This window comes from Hyalella azteca, unplaced genomic scaffold (assembly GCF_000764305.2).
Source record: "Hyalella azteca isolate HAZT.00-mixed unplaced genomic scaffold, Hazt_2.0.2 contig6336, whole genome shotgun sequence".
Classification (NCBI taxonomy): domain Eukaryota; kingdom Metazoa; phylum Arthropoda; class Malacostraca; order Amphipoda; family Hyalellidae; genus Hyalella; species Hyalella azteca.
In genome coordinates, this window is record NW_025936499.1 from 153,223 (window position 1) to 173,434 (window position 20,212).

At 36.7% G+C, this 20,212-nt stretch overlaps 1 protein-coding gene across 1 annotated transcript; it reads left to right on the forward strand.

Annotated features, from left to right (window-relative positions):
* Positions 1-11,503: 11,503 nt before the first annotated feature.
* LOC108673476 (zinc finger protein 37-like) lies at positions 11,504-18,955 on the forward strand. The gene has a single exon (XM_047880802.1). The coding sequence runs from the start codon at positions 12,367-12,369 to the stop codon at positions 14,425-14,427; it is 2,061 nt and encodes a 686-aa protein (XP_047736758.1). The 5' UTR covers positions 11,504-12,366; the 3' UTR covers positions 14,428-18,955.
* Positions 18,956-20,212: the final 1,257 nt, after the last annotated feature.

Consider the following 20,212-nt stretch of genomic DNA (forward strand, 5'->3'; position numbering starts at 1 on the left):
ATAATTTAATGTGGAGTGGTAAAAGAAAACCCCCACACGAACATGGCAAGCTGTACCCTTTGTTCTATCAACAAAACGCTCTTCTATAATTTAAATTAGGGATATTTTAAAATATAATGATAACTTTAACAAGGGTAGTATGTTCATCAGCATGTATATGTTGATTACATTCTACAAGGAAGAAGAAATTGCGACACCGACAACGCAGAAGTGGCAGGCAATTATGCTGCGGCTACATGTTGAGAGCAGAAAATTTATCTAAAACGTCAATTTTACGCTCATTAATTCTGACTGACTTAAGATAGATACCAGAAAAGCTGTATAAGCTCAATTCAATAAAAAGATTTCAACTTATGAACATAAATTGACGCAATGGAACAAACTAGCGCAAAATTGTGAGACTTGATGTTATGATGAATAATCAATCTACAGACATGAAAGGTACTATATTGTACTGAGAAATGTGTTCTGAATGAACACTTTGAAAAAATGTGATAATTTTTCTATTGAGACACATTAATCCGCTTTTTGCCCATTTCAACTTCTCAATTCGGTGAAAATCCGCGTCCGGCAAATAAAGTAAACTCTGTTGTCTTTTTAGAATTTAATCTGGAATAGGCCTACGGTAGTTGTTTTCTTGGTTCTCGTCTATTTGTGTTTTGTGACATAGTTCAGTATTTAGTACTAGGAGTAAGAAAATCTAAGCTACTTGTGAGGTGGTTCTATGTATTCACTGAACTGAAAATATTATTTGTTGAGTTTAATATTGTTCCACTAATCCACTTCCATAAATTCCATTGATAATCTATTGACTATTCTCATCCTGAGTTCAGAACGACAGACCTCAATTTCCATTCTCAAGTTCCCGATGACCCAGTCCCCATAAAAAATAAGTCATGTTCAATGACACAAAGTTATTATTGTCCATTGGTCATTTCAGTTCATGAATGTAAATCTTTATATGGACTAGCTTATTGTAGCTACATGCTTGTATTTGTAATTTGTATAACAAACTGATGAAGGGCTAGGCTAGCTACCTAGTAGGTAGTAGCTTAGCTTCAAATAGCAATAGCTTGGATCCTTGGACCTTGGAGATCCTTGGAATTTGGGAGTACTAGTAAAATATCAGGTTTCACATAGTGGGATTGGAAAAACATGAGTGAAGGCAGAAATTGGTGGTGAGGATCTGGCACTCCAGCAAAATGGTAAAAGCGTAAAACTAGATTGGGCAAAGTCTACTTGTGATATAGCAGATATACCACTGTGCTAAGAGAGTATATGAATATTGCAAGATCTTTGGCGACGCTTCAGTAGCAAAATTTATGCCTTCAGAAGATCTTGGTAACACATTTAGATTGAAATTCTTGCATTTAATATATTTGTCAGTCTTTGGCCAACTATTAAAAAAAGTAAGGTTTCCGATATGTTAGATGGATCGGGATGCAGTGAAGTGAAGCTTGTCCGGCATAGTGGCAATCGACTGAATCAAGAACACATTTTTTTTAGGGTTAACATCCCATTTCTGAAAGCAACTTAAGCCTATGCATTGCAGACTAAATTTATGAACGCGAATGTTAAACAATCATAATTCAATTCATTAAAATCAGTTGACAAAAAATCTTAGTTTTTACGCACCAGACACCTCTGACTCATACGCTAGTAGAATTGAGGCAGATGACAGTGCATGACTGGAAGCACATGCATCGACAACCATACGTGGCGCCAGTTCAAAACGCACTGCTGGCTAGCTGCAGCTGGCAACACATATATCGACAACACGCATCAAGCTATGATTGGCCGTTTGGACTAGTTCATATTTAGCTTATGTTCTCTCGTTCCAAAAAGAAATAACTGGCGCGTTAGTCATAGGAGGAGACATTCAAGTGCTTGCCTATCCGGATTTCCCTTCCGATTTCTGCTTTCAATTTAATTCCTGATTTAGAGCAAACACTGTGTTGAGGCCTGAAGGGATTTTCGCAAAAGATATATCGATCCGACACTTTGTGAACAAATTTTTAAGATAAACTTACATGACAAATTTAATAATCTTTACCAAATTACAAACGAAACTATTCATTCGCAATGCCCTGGAGCGAATGAATGTGATAAATGATAATTTTTTCCACTTCTTCCATGCATTAATTAATTTTCCTCATTAAGCCTAAAATATCTCCCAAACTAATGAACTTGGCAAATATTAAAAAAAAAAACAGTGATGTTTAGGTCATGAGCATTTTTTTCAATTTCACCTTTGGTGCGCCTTATACGGTTCTAAATTCGCAGTGAGCCTAACATCTCCTATCCTCTTGCACAGGCTTTTGTGTACCTTTAATTAAAGGCACAATTAAAAAATAATCACGACCTAAACATCAACGTTAGTGAAGACGTGTGCAAAGTTTCATCAAGCTGTGTTCATAAGTTTGGGAGATAATTTAGGCTCACCGAAACTTGTAGATTGCGAGCCCGGTCGTAAAAGTGTCTGAGAGGTCTTATATATATAATTCTCTTAAAGCTTGCAGTAGTGTATTTTGAATAAATAGCTTTGTTGTTGGAAAGGTTAAGCTCGGTTTTGATTATAAAAACTTATGTGCATGAAACATGCTATAAATTTGCTTTTATTGCGCTAGTTAAAATTTAAACAAATTTCGACAGTGCTTGCAAAAAATATTGTTTGTATATAGCTTTTTTCTTAGCTTTATCATGATTGAAATTACTTAATTATGCTTATTATACACGCTATGAAAATTATTTCAAATAATATGCGTTTAAAAATTAATTTTTAAAGACAACACTTCCAAAGAATCCAGTGTCTCCAATCTCACAAATGTACAACGAATTTCTCATTTAATTTTCAAATTAAAAATTTAGTTTTACAATTTTTTTTAATATATAAATTTTTTAATTTTTAAAATCTTTTATTTTGACATTTGATTCATGCATTGTCTCCAACTTTACACAAGTGTGCAAAATTTCAGGTCAATAGGATAAGTAGAAGTGTATTAAATTTCAATTACAAGATTTGTAGCAGACAGACAGACAGACAAGAAGTGAAGTTAAAGAGAAGTGTTGTAAAAAATTCATCCTAAAATTGTCGATGTGACTGGTCTGCCAGAAGCATGTGGGCCATCCCATAAGCGCGGCATAACGTAGCCATCTTGACGCCTCTTCGGCACAATTTTTTTCTCCATTCGTTAGCAATAGATATGAAATTTAATGCAGACATGTAAATACTCATTGAGCAGTATCGATGTTTTTTTTTATATTCATGTCCTCTCATCTTCAATTAATGCGGCAAAAGAGTGGAACCTAACCTAGCCAAACTTAACCAAAACTGTTTAAATTGGGAGTAGAGGAATTGAGGAAATATGAAAAAATATCCATGCCACAAAGCAATTGGCATTGAAAACTATGTATTTAATTTCATAAAAATTGATTACAAATAGAATGAATGGGCCGTGTCAAAACGGGATGGCAATAGTGCATGCTAACGCACAAGCAATTTTTTCGATGCTGTCATTTTTATTACCTATATTCAGGAAAATTTTTACAAGTAATATCACGTTTGAATAAGTGACCTGATATGACGGTTGCGAATGATTAGAAGGCATGATTATGCTGCCGGAGGTTAATGCTTATCCTGCAATTAATTTCGTACCGTAAAATGGGGTAACTTAGACCACTTTTTTTTATGAATTATGTCATTTTTTTTTTACTAGCTAAATTAAACTTGAATTAAAACGTGCAAAATACAGGTCTATACTCTAGCTTCACTCACCATAAATTGCTGGCTCCTGCCTCTCATAGTCTTTATGTAATTTCAAAAAAAGTGATGGTCTTTGTTACCCCAGCTCTTGGGGTAACTTAGACCGGGTGGTAAAATCAATTACCTATATTTTTTGGTAAAATAACTCAAAATAACTCCAGGTTTTGGTGCATTGTAGTAGAACTTTTCTAGTTACATATGCAAATGACAAATTTGAGGAAAGTGTTATAGTTTGCAAATGGGGGGTGCCACCCCATAATGAGGGAAATGTGACTACCTAATGGCAGCCCTGATGGGGTAATATTGACTGGCTTGGAAATTAAGTTAAAATTACCATATATAAGACTGTAGAGTCTGAAAAATAAGGAAAAAACATAAATAGGCTGTCAAACATAAAATATGTTATATATGGTAATTATGTATTAACTTCCAAGCCGGTCTATGATACCCCGTCAGGGCTGACATTAGGTGGTCTAAGTTACCCCATTTGGGGGCAGCGCCCCCCATTTGCAAACTATGACACTTTCCTAAAATTTGTCATTTGCATATGTAACTAGAAGAGTTCTACTACAATGCATCAAAACCTGGAGTTATTTAACCAAAAAATAAAAAAATTGGAGGGGGTACTCTNCCACGCACAGTCATGCACTGGCATACATTTTGCAGTAATTTGATATAGACCAGGTCAAGAATTTGTAGTCGTTTAGTGTATCATTTAATAATGAACTTTTAATAAGGAGCTATTCCATTCGTCGTGCAAATTTACGCACTAACAGATTACAAGTAACAAGACTTACAAGTTACAGAAGTGGTATTTCAAATGATGAAAAGTGAACGAGTGAAGTGATTAAAAGTGAACAAGTCCAAATAGAGGTTTCCTCAATTCCTAGATTGCCACCATGTTGTCCGGAAATCAGTTGCGACGAGTTCCCGCCAAAAAAATGTAAACATCAAGCTTTCGATTACGTAGTTGTGGTCACGTTAGACAATTAGAGCGGTCAGACTGCATTATCACATGTTCAGTTGACACTTGCTCTACAATCGGACTGTTTTTAGGGTAAAATTAATTATTTGGGGTAACACGTGCATGCAACCTTGTAAATAAGTTTGTGGCTTGTAAATAATTTTTCATTACTCAGCATAAATGGCTTTTTCATTAAAAATTACCCAGCGACGCATCTTAAAATTACCACCGATGCTTAGGGCTTAAAATCCCATATATTGGTGACACTGCATCCACCCTTTGCGCCCTGGGTGATAATGTGATAACCTAGATAGGTACTCTAATTTGGAATATCTTGCAGGAGTTTCTTGAATTTGGTTATAAAAATAATTGTTTTACCTAAATGGGATTTTAAAAAACTATGTAAAAATAGATAATTTTTCTTATTTTTTACTGAATAAAAGTTGTATTAAAGCCATTGGAGTTGGGAAAACTTGTTAAATTTCAGGGTTCAGAGTTTGATAAATGCTTTGCCTAGTGCTGACAATACCCAAGATACATCGGTGCATTGATGGCATCCATTCATAGTGGAATTCTATCAAGGGAGATCCTTTTAGTTTTAGCAATCTGTATTCTACTTCTACTCATTCATTTATTCTACTTTTAGTATAGATACTGTAAATGGGGTAACATAGACTACTTTTTTTTTAAATGATGCCATTTTTTTACTAGCTAAATTAAACCTAAATTGAAACATGCAAAATACAGGTCTGTACTCTAGGTTCACTAACCATAAATTGCTGGCTCCTGCCTCTCATATTTTTTATGTAATTTTCAAAAAAAGTGCTGGTCTTTGTTACCCCAGCTCTTGGGGTATCGTAGACTGGGTAGTAAAATCAATTATATTTTTTGGTAAAATAACTCCAGGTTTTGGTGCATTGTAGTAGAACTTTTCTAGTTACATAGGCAAATGACAAATTTGAGGAAAGTGTCATAGTTTGCATATGGGGGGGCGTGGCCCCTGAATGGGGGAACTTAGACCACCTAATGTCAGCCGTGATGGGGTAATATTGACCAGCTTGGAAATTAAGTTAAAATTACCATATATAAGACTGTAGAGTCTGAAACATAAAGAAAAACATTAATAGGTGTATCAAACATAAAATATGTTATATATGGTAATTTTAAATTAATTTCCAAGCCGGTCTATGTTACCCCATCAGGGCTAACATTAGGTGGTCTAAGTTCCCCAATTCAGGAGCGGCGCCCCCATTTGCAAACTATGACACTTTCCTCAAATTTGTCATTTGCATATGTAACTAGAAGAGTTCTACTACAATGCACCAAAACCTGGAGTTATTTTACCAAAAAATAAAAAAATTGGAAGGGGTTCTATGACAGGCTTTAAATAATAGATCTTTTTCATGGGTCTCATTTTTCATTTTTTAACCTGTTAGATATGCTTTGCTAATTTTTTTATCTTTCTTTTGTGTTACGTAGCCTCAGTATTAGGCCTTTAATGCCCATTGACAAAATTTTTCTGTGTCAAATAGTTTTTGAGTTTTGGGTTTTTTTGTTAAAAAAACTAAAAGTGGTCTAAGTTACCCCATTTTACGGTAATGAATGGCACGTTTTGTATTTTATTTTCTTTTTTCTCCTGGCTGTAGTTCATAGAAAACTTTTTACCAAAAATGTCATAAAGGCAGAACCATAATGGAGAATTCATGTGACAACTTTATATGTTTTACATAAAAATTATCATTTAAAGTGATGAATTTCACTTGTAACTAAGCATGAAAATATGGGGATACAACTTTTCTGTTATATTTTGGCCTGAAAAGGTACCTAATGAATGAAATTACAATTAATAATTCAAGGTACATTTATCCACTATGAACATTCCCTTCAAAACAGATTGCCTTGGTCAAAAATAGGCAGGGCAACGCTGGCAGCAAACTGTGCCAGCAGCTGCGGCAGCTTGCTTTGTTGAGAAGTTTGAATTTGAAACCAAAAGCCTCAGTTTCAGGTCCTTAGGAGCTTAAATTTTGGCCTAAAAATATTAACAATTCATGTTTCTGCATGGATTTTAATGCTGTTAAAATGGAGAAATTTTGACGTATCTCATGCAAGAAATACTTGCCAAATAAATTTTAATTTGGATATAAACATAACTTGGAAACTGAGTGATCCAAGCAATCCAACTTGGATCGCTCAGTTTTAGAGTGAAATTTATGACATTAGCTAGTAGATGTATGATACATATCTTAACTTCTTTTATGCTACATAGATAGGAAAAATGTTGAAGTTCATGCCACTATGTTTAGTTTTACAATATTTCAATTAGTTTGGCTGCTATAACATTTTTATGCAATGTTGGAGGTCTGTCACTTGTAATTTGTCCCACCTGTCCCTTATTACCCCATTTGACATCACCAACATTATCATACTGTTACAAACAATATTTGCTTAAATTTTGAGTAGAAGAGGAAATAAAAAAGAACTGATTCCACAAAATCTGTGGTTTGACACTTTGCTCAGTTTCATAGACAACTTCAGAAAACTGTGGGAAAAAATGTAATTTTACTTAAATTTTAGTGAAAAAAATCAAGAAATTAGTAGATCTACTACTAATTTGAGTGTAATAGACCATGAGCATGGGTATTTTTGTCTTGTATGAGAGTTGCTTCAGCCCAATTTTACAAAAGTGATGGCAAAGCAGAAAGTGTTTTAGGCTTCCTTTTAGAGTCCTATAAGTAAATCTGTAAATTATCATGAATAGTACTTCTACCAGCAGGACTAGAATTTATTATTGAAATTTTACAGCTTCATAGTCACAAATTTTTAATAAGTTTGGAATCTTGCTGTCCAATTGTGCCCTTTTGTAAACAAGAAGATGAGAGGCAATTTATCTAGTTCTGGCATGAAATAAATCTACTATTTGAGCCTCAACTAGAGTTTTCCTGCCATCTTTAGAGCCACAAGATTCCTGTTAGATGAATTATCTTGTATCTAAAAATAATTATTTATAAAAGTGAACAATCGGGAAGTTGCAGGAATCTAGCAGCTTAAATAAGGGTGGGGAAAGCTCTAGTTCTGGCTCAAAAGATAGATATATTTCACACTTGCATTATTACACCTATAGAGATATTTAATAAAATTTTTAACTGGATCAGGAAATTGGAATTGAGCTGATTTGTTGAAAAATCATTCATTTGCCACTGTGCTTACCAAATTTTAAGCCATAACTAGAAAAAAATTATAATATTGGGCAGTACTGTCAAATGGGGGGTAAAAAAGGGAAAATCCTCCAACATTTTGTAGAAATGTTGTAGCAGCTAAAGTAATTAAAATATTGCAAAACTACAAATAGTGGTGTATAGTTCAACATTTTTACTATCTATGCAGCATAAAGCAAGTTGAGAAATCATACATTTATTACCTCTAAAAAAATCCCTGAAAAAAGGTGTGAAAAGTGAGATTTTGGAAAAGTACTTCTGCTAAGGTCTGTAGCAGAAAAAATATTTGTTGTATTGAAAAATTTTACTTGTATAAAAGTTGCATACTATCATCAACCAGGGCTACTTGGGACAATTTCGGACGTTTTTCATTCATAACTTCTTACCATGAAACATTTCATAAACAAGTTTAGGCTCATTTCAAAGCTCTTTGCAAGGGCTATCACATGGCTTCTCCAAAAAAATTCCATATGCTATTTGTAAGGTGCCAGAAGCAAAAAAAGTGTCCCGAGTAGCCCCATCGAACGGGGCTACTCGGGACACTTGGAATAAAACTTAATTTTAAAACATTTGAAACATGCAGAGTGTACTCATCCATTACTAACAGTACTCTGAAGTCCTCCTCTTTCATTGTAGATGATGTCGAGGTAGAATAAATGACATTTTCTGTGATTTTTAGTTTTTTACTTGTTTTTCCTTTATTGATATATTACCATATACATTAATTACCGTATTATTGATGCAATATTACTGTATCCATGAACAGGCCATTGAGCATTTACAACAACCTTGTCCACTGCAAGCTTCATATCAGCAGCCCTATAGCATTTTTTCTGTATCTGTAAGCTTACAGGACGGCTTGTAATTTCACACCATTTTAATTGGGTTAAGTGAATTTACTATAAAAAAAGATTGTGAAAAACATACCTGAAACAGAAAGGAATGTTTTAGTGACAACTGTCGTATGTTTTGGAGAAATAAATCATAGTTTAGGTCAATTACTTTTCATTCTATGATGCCTGGTGCACAATTCTATATACGACATTCTATGCACAATTTTGTGATGACCAATGATGCACTAATTTTTCGATAAGTGAAATTTTTTTTCACTGAGCGAGGTAAATGTAATCAATATTCTTTGTTTTTAATAAATTCTTATCGTTACTGGAGCCTTTGCTAACTGAGGTTCTACTGTAAATGCGTTTTTGGGGGTGTCCCGAATAGCCCCGGGGGGTGTCCCAAGTAGACCACCATGCGGAAATGGCAGCCTTTTTTTTTTTTTGGATTGAGATATGTAAATTCCGCAAATAAAGTTTTCATGCTGACACTTGTCTGCCACTTTTTTCTAAGCGAAATTTTTTAATACGGCAAATATTTTTTTACGACAGACCTTAGCAGAAGTAACTTTTCAAAATATTGTTTTTCAACATTTTTTCAGGAATTTTTCAAAGCTAGTAAATGTAGTATTTTTGAACTTCCTTTATACTACATAGATAGGAAAAATGTTGACGTTTACGCTACTATATTTAGTTTTGCAATATTCCAATTAGTTTTGCTACTAAAACAGTTTTACGCCATGTCGGAGGACTGTTCCGAGTTACCCTGCCTGTCCCGAGTAGCCCCAGTTGATGGTAGTGTTGGCTTAAAAACGTGATTGACAGAATTTGCATATCTCATTCCAAGCAAAAATGGTGGCCATTTTTGCAAAATGGGGTAATAAGGGACACCCCCCCCCTGGGGTAATAAGAGACACCCCTAAAATTGCATTTACAGTAGATCCTTGGTTAGCAAAGGCTCCAGTTAATGAAAAAATCAATTAACAACAAAGAATTTTGATTACATTTACCTTGCTCAGTGAAAAAAAATTCACTTAATAAAAAATTACCTACTGCATCAGTCATCACAAAATTGTGCATAGAATGTCACAGATAGAATTGAGCACTGGGCAACAAAGAATGAAAAGTAATTAACCTAAACTATTATTTATTTCTCCAAAAAATATGATGGTTGTCACTAAAATATTCCTTCCTGCTTCATGTATGTTTTTTACAATATTTCTTGTTATAGTGAAATCACTTGACTCAATTAAAATTGTGCGAAATTACAAACCATCCTGTAAGATTACAGATACAGGGGAAATGCTACATGGCTGCAGATATGAAGCTTGCAGTGGAAAAGGTCTTTGTCAATGCTCAATGGCATGTCCATCACAGTCCATGGATACAGTAATATCACATTAATAATACGGTAATGTATGGATAAGGTAATATTATATCAGTGAAGAAAAATCAAGTAAAAATCACATAAAATTTCATTTATTCTACATTTGCATCATCTACAAGGGAAGAGGGATGACTTCAGACTTCAGAGTACTGTTAGTAATAGATGAGTACACTCTGCATGCTTCAAATGTTTAAAATTGAGTTTTAATTCAAGTGTCTCTTTTTACCTCATTTCCAGATTAATTCAGGAGCCTTTTATATTGCGTCTAGCACCTTACAAATAGCATATGGAATTTTTTTTTGGAGATGCCATACGATAGCCCTTGCAAAGACCTTTAAAATGAGCCCAACCTTGTTTATGAAATGTTTCATGGTAAGAAGTTATTAACAAAGAATGCTCAAAACCGTCCCTTTTTACCCCGTTTGATGGTATTTCCAAAAAAATTTAAAATAAAAAAAATTGGCCCACAGGCGATTTATAGAAAATGTAGTAGAAATGTTCAATTTTCCTTAAGGGGAGGATCTACCCTAAAATTTTGGATTTTGGCTTACCTGGTTTTTAGTCTCATCTTAAAGCTGACATTCTGACCTATCCAACGGTACCAAAACCATCTCTGAACATTGATTTATGCATTCACGACAGATCCTGAAAGGGAGGGGTGTGGGGAAGTTCTTTAATAAATTTATAGAATAGGAGGAAATTAGCTGCCAAGCACTTTGAATAGAGTGTCTGCTTCAGCTGCAGCTCAGTTACTTGCCTGGCGTTGTATGGGGAGGTGTGCATGCAGTCGTTCCCACCATCCTTGACTGGAATCAAGCTGCAATAACGTTTAGTTTTGTATCCTTGCTACATTGAGTGCCTATTGCAATGCACGTGGGACTTTGTGGCGCTCTCCTAAACATTCACACTTACTGTCACGGCAAACCTATCTCTTCGTAGAGTTTTGAAGCTACAGCAATGAGACATGTACCTACCATTTGTTTTGTAAATAAAATCTCTAGAAACCATCTGGTCATTTTTTTTATTTCGTTATAGTTTGGATTATATTTTGCTAAAAGGGGGGTGGAGGGGGGAAAATTTGACATTTTCAGGAAAAGTTTGGAAAATCCCCTCTCCCTCCCGAACAAATTCAAAATTAGAAAAAATAATCAGATGGATTTTAGATATGATTGTTACAAATTAAACAATATGTGTCTCGATGTTGTAGCACGATATTTGTAGGAGATTGATTTTTAAAGTACCGGTACCTCCCTTTTTTGCCGTTTTCTATGAATTTCACGTTTTCTTTCATTTTTTCCGAAAAATTTGACATGAAGAAAAAGTTCTTAGATTTCTGTTTTACATATTTGTACCAATTTTCAAAACGATCCGTTCGCAAATGAAAAAGTCTCAAAAGAGGGAGACGGTCCCAATAACTTGTATTGAATAAATAAGTAAAGGGTATGGTAATAGATAAAATTGTTCATGAGCAATGGGCTGTTTGTCATTCACAGCCAGACACTAAAGTATGGTACAACATAGGTGGAGGTTGCCAAATTCATTGCCCCAAAGGCTTGGTTGTGGAACTTCATCAAGTTTTAGTTAAAACTGTTAAGTGTGATGAACCCCTGTTATGTGTTATTGCATCATAATAATGGGAACAACTCCATTTCAGCTTTGGTTTATCCTCAATGGTTGGCTTCATTTTAAATCCTAAAATTTAGGTTCTTAAATTATTACATAATTTATTTCCTAACTCTGCTCCAGTGTATGTTTTTTACTTGAACTGACAAATTATGAAAATTAGACTATAGTGTGTATATCTGCGATGCACAGTTGGAAGAAAAGTGCTCAATCTCTTTCTTTTGTCTAATTATACTGAGTTTGGAGCCTAAGGGTCAGAGACAATATCTGCCTTCTATGCCACCATAGCTACTAGCAACCATCTTTGGGGGTGTACTTGTGGGGTTGAGTAAAGTGACGTGGCACAAGTGTAAATAAAATCTCATTATGAAAATGTATCCTTTGATTTGCATGAGGTTCCTAAAATGCTCTTATTCACCACTAGATGAAGAACCTCCAACTGCATTTGATTGTCCTTGCAACCAATTTTTGTTAATTTCTCCTATTTTGATGCTTTGTATCAATGTTACTTATTCTATTTAATTTTTCAGGTGTACATGTGAGTTACATGAGCCACCCTAGAAAAAGAAGAGGAAGTTATGCCGGATGGTCAGTTTGAACCAGGAGTGAGTTCTGACAAAGGGAACAAAACAGGACTTCATCATCACTATGCAGCAACTGAGAACTATAGTGTAGTCAGTGGCAGCCTACACCCCAGCCCAAGCAATTACTTGTCATCAACGTCTCTGTCATCCAACAGTTTCCAGTCTCCTAGTGTCTATGCTGCTTATTCTGTGCCTTCCAGCACACACAACAATGCTTCCTTGTTAACTGATCAGCAATACTCAGGTACCAACTCTCATGTACTGCATGAAAAACACCAGCCCATAACTTACAATGCTGAGATCCCTTTAGAACGAAATCCAGTCATGCATTCGTTGTCTAGCAATGCAAATAAACTTATTGGACAATTGTCCCCTCAAGGTTCAACAACCGGTGAGTTGAAAAGCATTTCGAATCCATCTTTTGCTCTTCAGCAAGAGCATCAGCAACAGCTTCAACAGCAGCAACTACAGCAGCTACAAATGATCCAACACCAACAGAGATATCATCATCAACAGCAATTGCTCTCTAATCTTGCCATGTCTAGTCTCCAACACATGGATGGCTCACAAGATAAGTTTTCTTCATACTCCAAGATTGTTGCTAATGCTTCCAATATGTCACTTTTATCGTCATTTACGGAGAGTGATGTAGGTGGCAGTCGTCAAGCCGACAACAGAGACACGTCTGAAGACTGCAGGGCTGGGCTCACTAAGGAGCAGCATTACTACAGGCAGCCTTCGACGTCTCGCGCTCGCTCGCCATCTGCGTGGTCTGACAATGATACAGTTCAAAGTTCGGCCTCTTCCGACGGTTCACAACCTAAAAAACCTTACTCTCCTTATGAGACTGCAGTAAGTCGTCAGTCTCCTGAAGTGCATAATAAGAACTCGTACAATACTCTTTTCCAAAAAGTGGGAATGAATTTTTACAATAGGAGAACAGAAGACACTCCGGATGGATCTGGGTCTCCAAATGGACTAAGAGCTGACGACTTGAGTAGGCATGGTAGCGAAGTTAGTGGCGATGTCAAAGACTCGACATGTCCCGATCTGTCTCTTGAAACATCTATTCAAGATGGAGCTGTATTTCCACGTGGGGGGAACCAAGACTACATGGAGGCAGACGATTATTCTAACAGGAATAGACTCAAAACGTACCATTGTTCCTTGTGTACGTTTACATGCCGCAAACAAGTTGATTTAATCAATCACGTTGCTGTTCATCCAGATGACAAGCCTTTCCACTGCACGCAGTGTGATTACAAAGGCGCTAAATACCATCACTTGAGAAACCACATCCTGACCCACTCGGAGAGATCGTTATTGGCATGCCCTCAGTGCGACTACAAGTCTTATCAGCGCGGCGCTCTAAGAGTCCACATGCGCCGACACAGCACCGAGAAACGCCACGGCTGCCCCCACTGCCCCTACCGCACGCACTTCAAGGGAAATTTGAAATTACATTTACGAGTGCATACCGGAGAAAAGCCTTATGCATGTCCTGTGTGCGAGTTTAGATGTACTCAGAGCGGCTCTCTGAAAATACACATGCGGGGCCACAGCGGCGAGAAGCCGTATGCATGTGAACTGTGTGATTATCGCAGTAAGCACAAAGGAAACCTTGTGATGCATCGCAGGAAGCACACTGGTGACAAGCCTTACCAATGTGACAAATGCAGCTATAAAGCTGCCCAGAGAATGGGGCTTACCAAACATTACAAAACTGTACATAGTGATGCCGCGTCTGTTCCTTCGAGAGAGTCTGCTACAATATCGCCAGGCTCTATTTTCCGTGCTCCAATGTTGGCAAGAACAGAAAGCGCTCTAAGTAATGCATTTACTGGCTATGCTCCTCCCTTGTTCAAGAACGAAGACGTACAGAACCTCGGAGGGCAATGGATTGACGGCTCCAAACCTGCTTGCCAGGACGATGTCCGCCCTCCGTTTGAAGTGAAGGCTGAGGGCAGCGGCGTGCTGTACAACAGACAAGCGCTGGTGCCAGACGCATGCTCTGCTGATGTCACCGCTCGCGCCATCAACATGCACGACAACTGAGCTCGGCCTCCTGCTGCTAGCCAGCTATCCTCTTTCGAGAATTTTTTGTTCTTAATCTTCAGTTCTCGATACTAACAAATAGTGCTTTGCGTTTCTAACATCTCTTAATTTAAGTCATCCTGCGCTATTATGCTACTTATAGAGGGCATTTTTTACACGCCGTGATTTCCTCGCGACCAATTATAGTTTGGAAGATTATTTTTCTCACAGTGAATATTCTCGAGGAATTATTAGTGAGCTCACTTATTTTTTGGTCGTAAAGAATATCTTTCTCATGCCAAAGATAGGGACATCTAATTTATTGAAAGTGGGATCCAAAGGAATGAATTTTTTCAGCTTTAAGTGTGCAAAATTGAAATGGATTTTATCCTGGGTAATCTTATGCATATTTGTTGAAGTATTGTGCTGCAGCTGTGTCTTTATGCAACCCGTATTTCTTTACGTCTTGAGGCGCCTTGTGTTAGTTTACTTAGATTGGGTAATGCCTATGCTATTGCTTCATTTTTTGGCTTATTTCTCGAATGTTGCCATTTATACATCACTATGTTCAGATTTGTCATATCTTTATTTACTCTCGATTTCTCGGTCCATTTGCCGTGTTTGACAAAGCACAACTTGTGGCCTGACGTTACATTTATGACGGGAATTGTTCCATGGCATTCAGGCATCAGTGGAAGTTATTTTTGTCGTGCAAGTTTTTCTGGAGGCGCTATAATTTCTCATTGTGAGCCTCGTTTTTTATAATTTAAATGGTATTTTGAAGTTATTCTACAATTCATCGTTTCTATTGCCGCATGCGTTAAGTTTTTGTACTGTCTGAATAACTTTAAATCTTTTTTTTTTCTGATGAATAATAGTTTTATTTCAACATCTCTTTCTGTAACTACTTCGACAAACAATGTGAAAATTGTTGTGTACCTATTCATTTCTCATTTTTATTCATTTACCTAAAAATTAGTAATTTTCTCTGTCTCACGTTGAAAGTCTCAAAGATTTTAGTTTGACGTATATTTTTAGTCAACTTATACTTTTACATCGGCCTGATGTTTGAAAAGTAATGTTACATCTCATACAAGAGAAAATATATGTCTTCATATTTGTGTGCAATAGTGCTTGTTTGGTGATAAGCAGTAAAGAAATTACAAGTTTTTTTCTCACAGCCTGTAAAGAAGTTCGAAAGTAATGGAAAAAATCTGTGCTGCCATGCATCTTGACGTTGACAGGCGTCCCAATAACCTTTCCTTTATGAGCATTTGTAAGAAGCTGACTTAATAAGTCTTCTATCTTCCCACCAAGTTTGGCTGGCGGAGGATGGTGCGCAAGAGAAAGGATATAACAATGTTATCCGATTGTTCTTTATTTGATTTATTAAAATTTATCTTTCATATAGACTGTAGTGCGCTATGAATATCTGTTGCCATGAATAATATCGGGCTAAAACATGTATAATAATTATTAATTTTCGAGATAATCAATACATATTCGTGTTTATGTTCCGTGGTTAATGCGTTTTCTTAGAAATATTCCAGGTCCAGTGTGATCATTAAAAATTCGAATTTTAATCTCTGGATTTTTCCGTAATTTAAATGTATTTGAATTTTTATTCGGCAGCACCAATATCGCTTTAAATGAAACGTTACGTTTTTTGCAGTTTTCCTCCCACTTCAAAATCCGTGCTGGGCGTAGTAACTCTCTGGCCTTGAAACTTGATATATTTTTCGGATGACCAGATTCAGAATCACTTCAGTTCTTCTCATGTTTCTTGTTAATTAGCCGTATTTTAGTACGTGTTATTACAGTTAACTTAAACATGCGTTATGTCAATAGTCGTATTTATCTTAAGTTTTTGAACTAACACCCTGAGACGCGCGATCTAAACACCGTAGTTTTCCTTGCTGCCCTGTATCGGGATGTAGGTGTGGGTGTAGCTAATGCGCTACTGTCTTTTCATTTATTACTCTTGTAAGTATTGCGCCAGGATACTATGGCCTGTTTCTTCTTGAAGATGCTCTCTCGTAAATACTGGTCGCTTTACGTCATTGGTCGTCTTACGTCATTAGTCCAGCAGTCATCAGATACACTTTATCTGAACAACCAACACTAGGTATTTGGCACTGAAATTGTGGTCAGATTTTATATTAGCCCTTATTACCCGTACTACTGAACTCGATTATGGTATCGCTATTTTTTACTTTAAAATTCTACGCAATACATTTTAACTTCGAACTCAAATTCTTTGATATTAACTTGTTTACTTTTTTTGTGTCTGCAAATTTGTAGAGTTTCATTATTTGTTCGTTCTATCTCATATTTTTCTATTCTAATTGTCAAATGAAGATTAGTATTCGATACGCGAACTTATCAGTTGGACTGCTCAACTATCTTTTAAAATTAACTTGAAATTTTATTTCCAAACTTGATTTCAATATTATTCGAACAATTTTGCCCGACCTTCTTTCATGTGTAAGTCGGTTTTGTCTTGCAGATGGCCACTGCTCCCAAGCAAGGTATTTCTCATTCGTTTGTTGATGAATATCTTCAATTTGTTCAAAACATCTTTTTGCATTGGATCACAATTTGCGAATATTGCCAGTTCTTTTCCAGCAGTTTACGATTCTTGACGTGCGACTCTTCACAATTAAATCTCTCACGTTTGAATCATGAACGACCTCCGACACACCCTTCCTAAAAGTGTTCTAAAATATGTGAACTTCTTATTTACTGACCTAGAATTTCTCTATGATTTATTGTATTTCTATGAAGAACCAATTGTAGGCAGCCTCTCTACATATGTGAATAAAATAGTTTAATTAGGGCATTAATTATGAACGTGTGCCATCTGTACAGTGTAGGACCTTCAGGGTAGCTGACCGCACTAAGTCGCGTCAAAATTGGTAGATGGTATGATTCATTCTATCAATATTTTTGAATGAATTTTTCAATTTCCTTATTGATATCGCCACAAACTGCACTGCATTAATAGCTTGTAAAATATCTAGATTATCATGTGTAGCAAATGGTTCACTGACTTATAGTTGAGCTCTGAGAATCGGTCGGTGATGATGTCCTATGTGCTAGGGTTGGCTAAAGAATGATTCTCATTCGATCGCTGATAATCCACGATGGTTGAAACACATGTAGTATTGCGTGGACGTTATGTTGTCGGTCTTCCTGTCGCACAAGTGGCTGGACTTAGCAGCGATCGCTCGTTCTTCGGTTTTACGCAACAATTAAATTTCTGTGCTATCGTTCAAGTGACGTTTACTGAAGTCCTCGTAATTAATTTTTGATGTACCATCCTAATGATATATTCATCGGCAAGAGGAAAAAATGTTCTTGTTTAATTCTCTCATCATTTTAACGTAAGTTTCAGTTGAATCGATATACCAGTTGAAAGGATTTGGATGATAGAAAATGGCATTGATGAACAGATTCGAATATACTGACGTGTTAATATTAATACTTGTCACTTTCGTATGGCATTAACGGAAATATTTTTTCTCCCTAGGAATTTTAGTTGCATTGTTAAAATAGTTCTTGCTATTGCTTCTATTTTTTGTAACATTAGCTACGTATTAGTAACGCTATTTTGTATTACATTTGAAGTGCTATTATTTTAAATCGTCGTTGGTAAACCACCAGGTGCTTCTCGCCTTTGAGCTGCTGAGCTCGCAAGCATGCGATGTTGAGACGAGCTTCTGGGCAAGCCAGTAAATTCTATGTGCAAATTTTCTCTGATAAGAAAAGCATTGTTCAGTACGCCTTGTGATCTCATCTCCTTTTGCTGTGTGCCACAAAAAGTCGCATATTTTAACCCTTCATAACCATCTTGTACATACAGCGCACTCAGTGCCCGTAGCTTGGAAGCTCAGCGTAGAGCAGTGTACGTACTAACTTTTAATATTAAAGAGTTGAGTTTTAATGTTAGTTACTAGTAGCTTTCTGATCTAACGCCCTTCGCCTGCACTGAGAGAGCCCTTATCTGCCTGGGAACTGAACTGTTGTACGGAAACTCAAATGACGCTCGTCTGGTTCGGTTTGCATATTCAGTTGATATGTCAAACTCATAATCGGGATCATGATGGCCATTTTAAGATGGTACATCTTGTTGATGAAAGTTCTAGATTACAATGGCTCAATCCTAGTTTCGTAGAAACAATTTTTCTGTATTGATTCAAGAGGCCGAAAAAAATGTCCTTGCCTCCTAATATACACTTAGTCGGTTTCACTAGTCGAATTAGTTTGTCAAACTTTCACTTTATGAATACCTTTCATTAAATTTCTTTTCCATCTGCAGTTTAGTAAATACAAATGAACGCTAGAATTTATTGTTTTCGAACGCATTTATATTTTTATGAATGGTGAGTCATGCAGTGTCCGATGAGATCGCAGCGAAGGGCCAAGATTCTTGGTATATTGCTATACTTTGGCGCGCTCTGGTAGATTGTTCTACTTCCGCCCGCTCTGTAATATTGCTCTACTTCAGCGCGCTCTACTACTGTTGTTGCTAATAAAGTCTATCGCCGTATCCATCCTTTTTATTTACATTACGGACATAATTTCTTTGCGGGCTTATTCACCTCTTCGGAATTTAAAGAAAAGTTAAATTTCCAAAACGATTTAATTTTCGTTTAGAATTTATTTTAAAAATGCAATTTAATTGATAACATTCAATGAAATCGCCTAACTGCCCTACAGCGGTAACCCACTCCAGCTTTTGAGTTACCGCAGACAAAATCTTCAATCGGACGAATATTTCTGGTTTCACTTTTAGCTTCGGCACCAGGCAGTGCAAGTGGAAACACATCGCAGGGTTATGTTCTAAGGCTAGTTTTTGTTTTTATTGTTTTGCTGAAACCCTAGCTTCAACGTAGAGTAAACTGTAATGTTTTAAAGCTCATTATAATTGACGGTTGTGATGCGAGGATCGTTACTTTACGTGGGGTATTGGCGGACTGGGGAGCGCAGCCGTGCACCACCAATTTTGTGCACCAATAAGCCCTGAGTCGAACGCCTTGGATCTCTCCGGACCTGCAACAATCAGCCTTGCACCACTCGGCTATGTCCTCTTCCGGCCTTGACCACCAGGCCGCGGATCGAATCTGACTTCCGGGCATCGTTAAATTACGTAATTTTACGTTCACCGCATCTGAGGTTAAGTTTCAGATAGCATAGTTCTGTTCCAAAATTTATCGTCCTTCAACAAGTGGCCGTTCGACCGAGGGCTGGTTCGACCCACGGCCTAGATACGGACGGCTTGAAGTGTTGAAGGCTACGTTCCGGAAGGCAGGAATCATGATGGTCCATTACATGCAGGGCAGTGGTGGTCTTCGGCAGGCGACCCGGCGGACTGTGACGGCACCGCGTATCGGTCGAAACGAGAATACAAGGCGGTAATTTCTTGCCGCAATGAAAGCGTTGCTAGAAGGTAATACATTTTCAAGCGGCTCTTTATTGAGTATTGACCATACAAATGATGGTAAACCAAAGAGCATGGCGCATTTTGAATTGAAATTGTTCGAAAAACTGGCATTTATTGACAGGAGCTCAAAGCAGTTACATCACTTCATTATAAACTAAACTTAGAATAGCTATTAACGAAGAAATGCTCCTGATACGTGGTCAATGTTGGTCACACATAATATATGTCTTATAAACAAAGTTGACTGCACTTTCATCGCACTGTTAATCATCTCTGATGTGTCGGCTAAAGCGTAAATTGATGAAGATATCGAAATTTATCTGAGATTGGCAGAAGCCTCAATAATAGAACTGTAAAACGCAT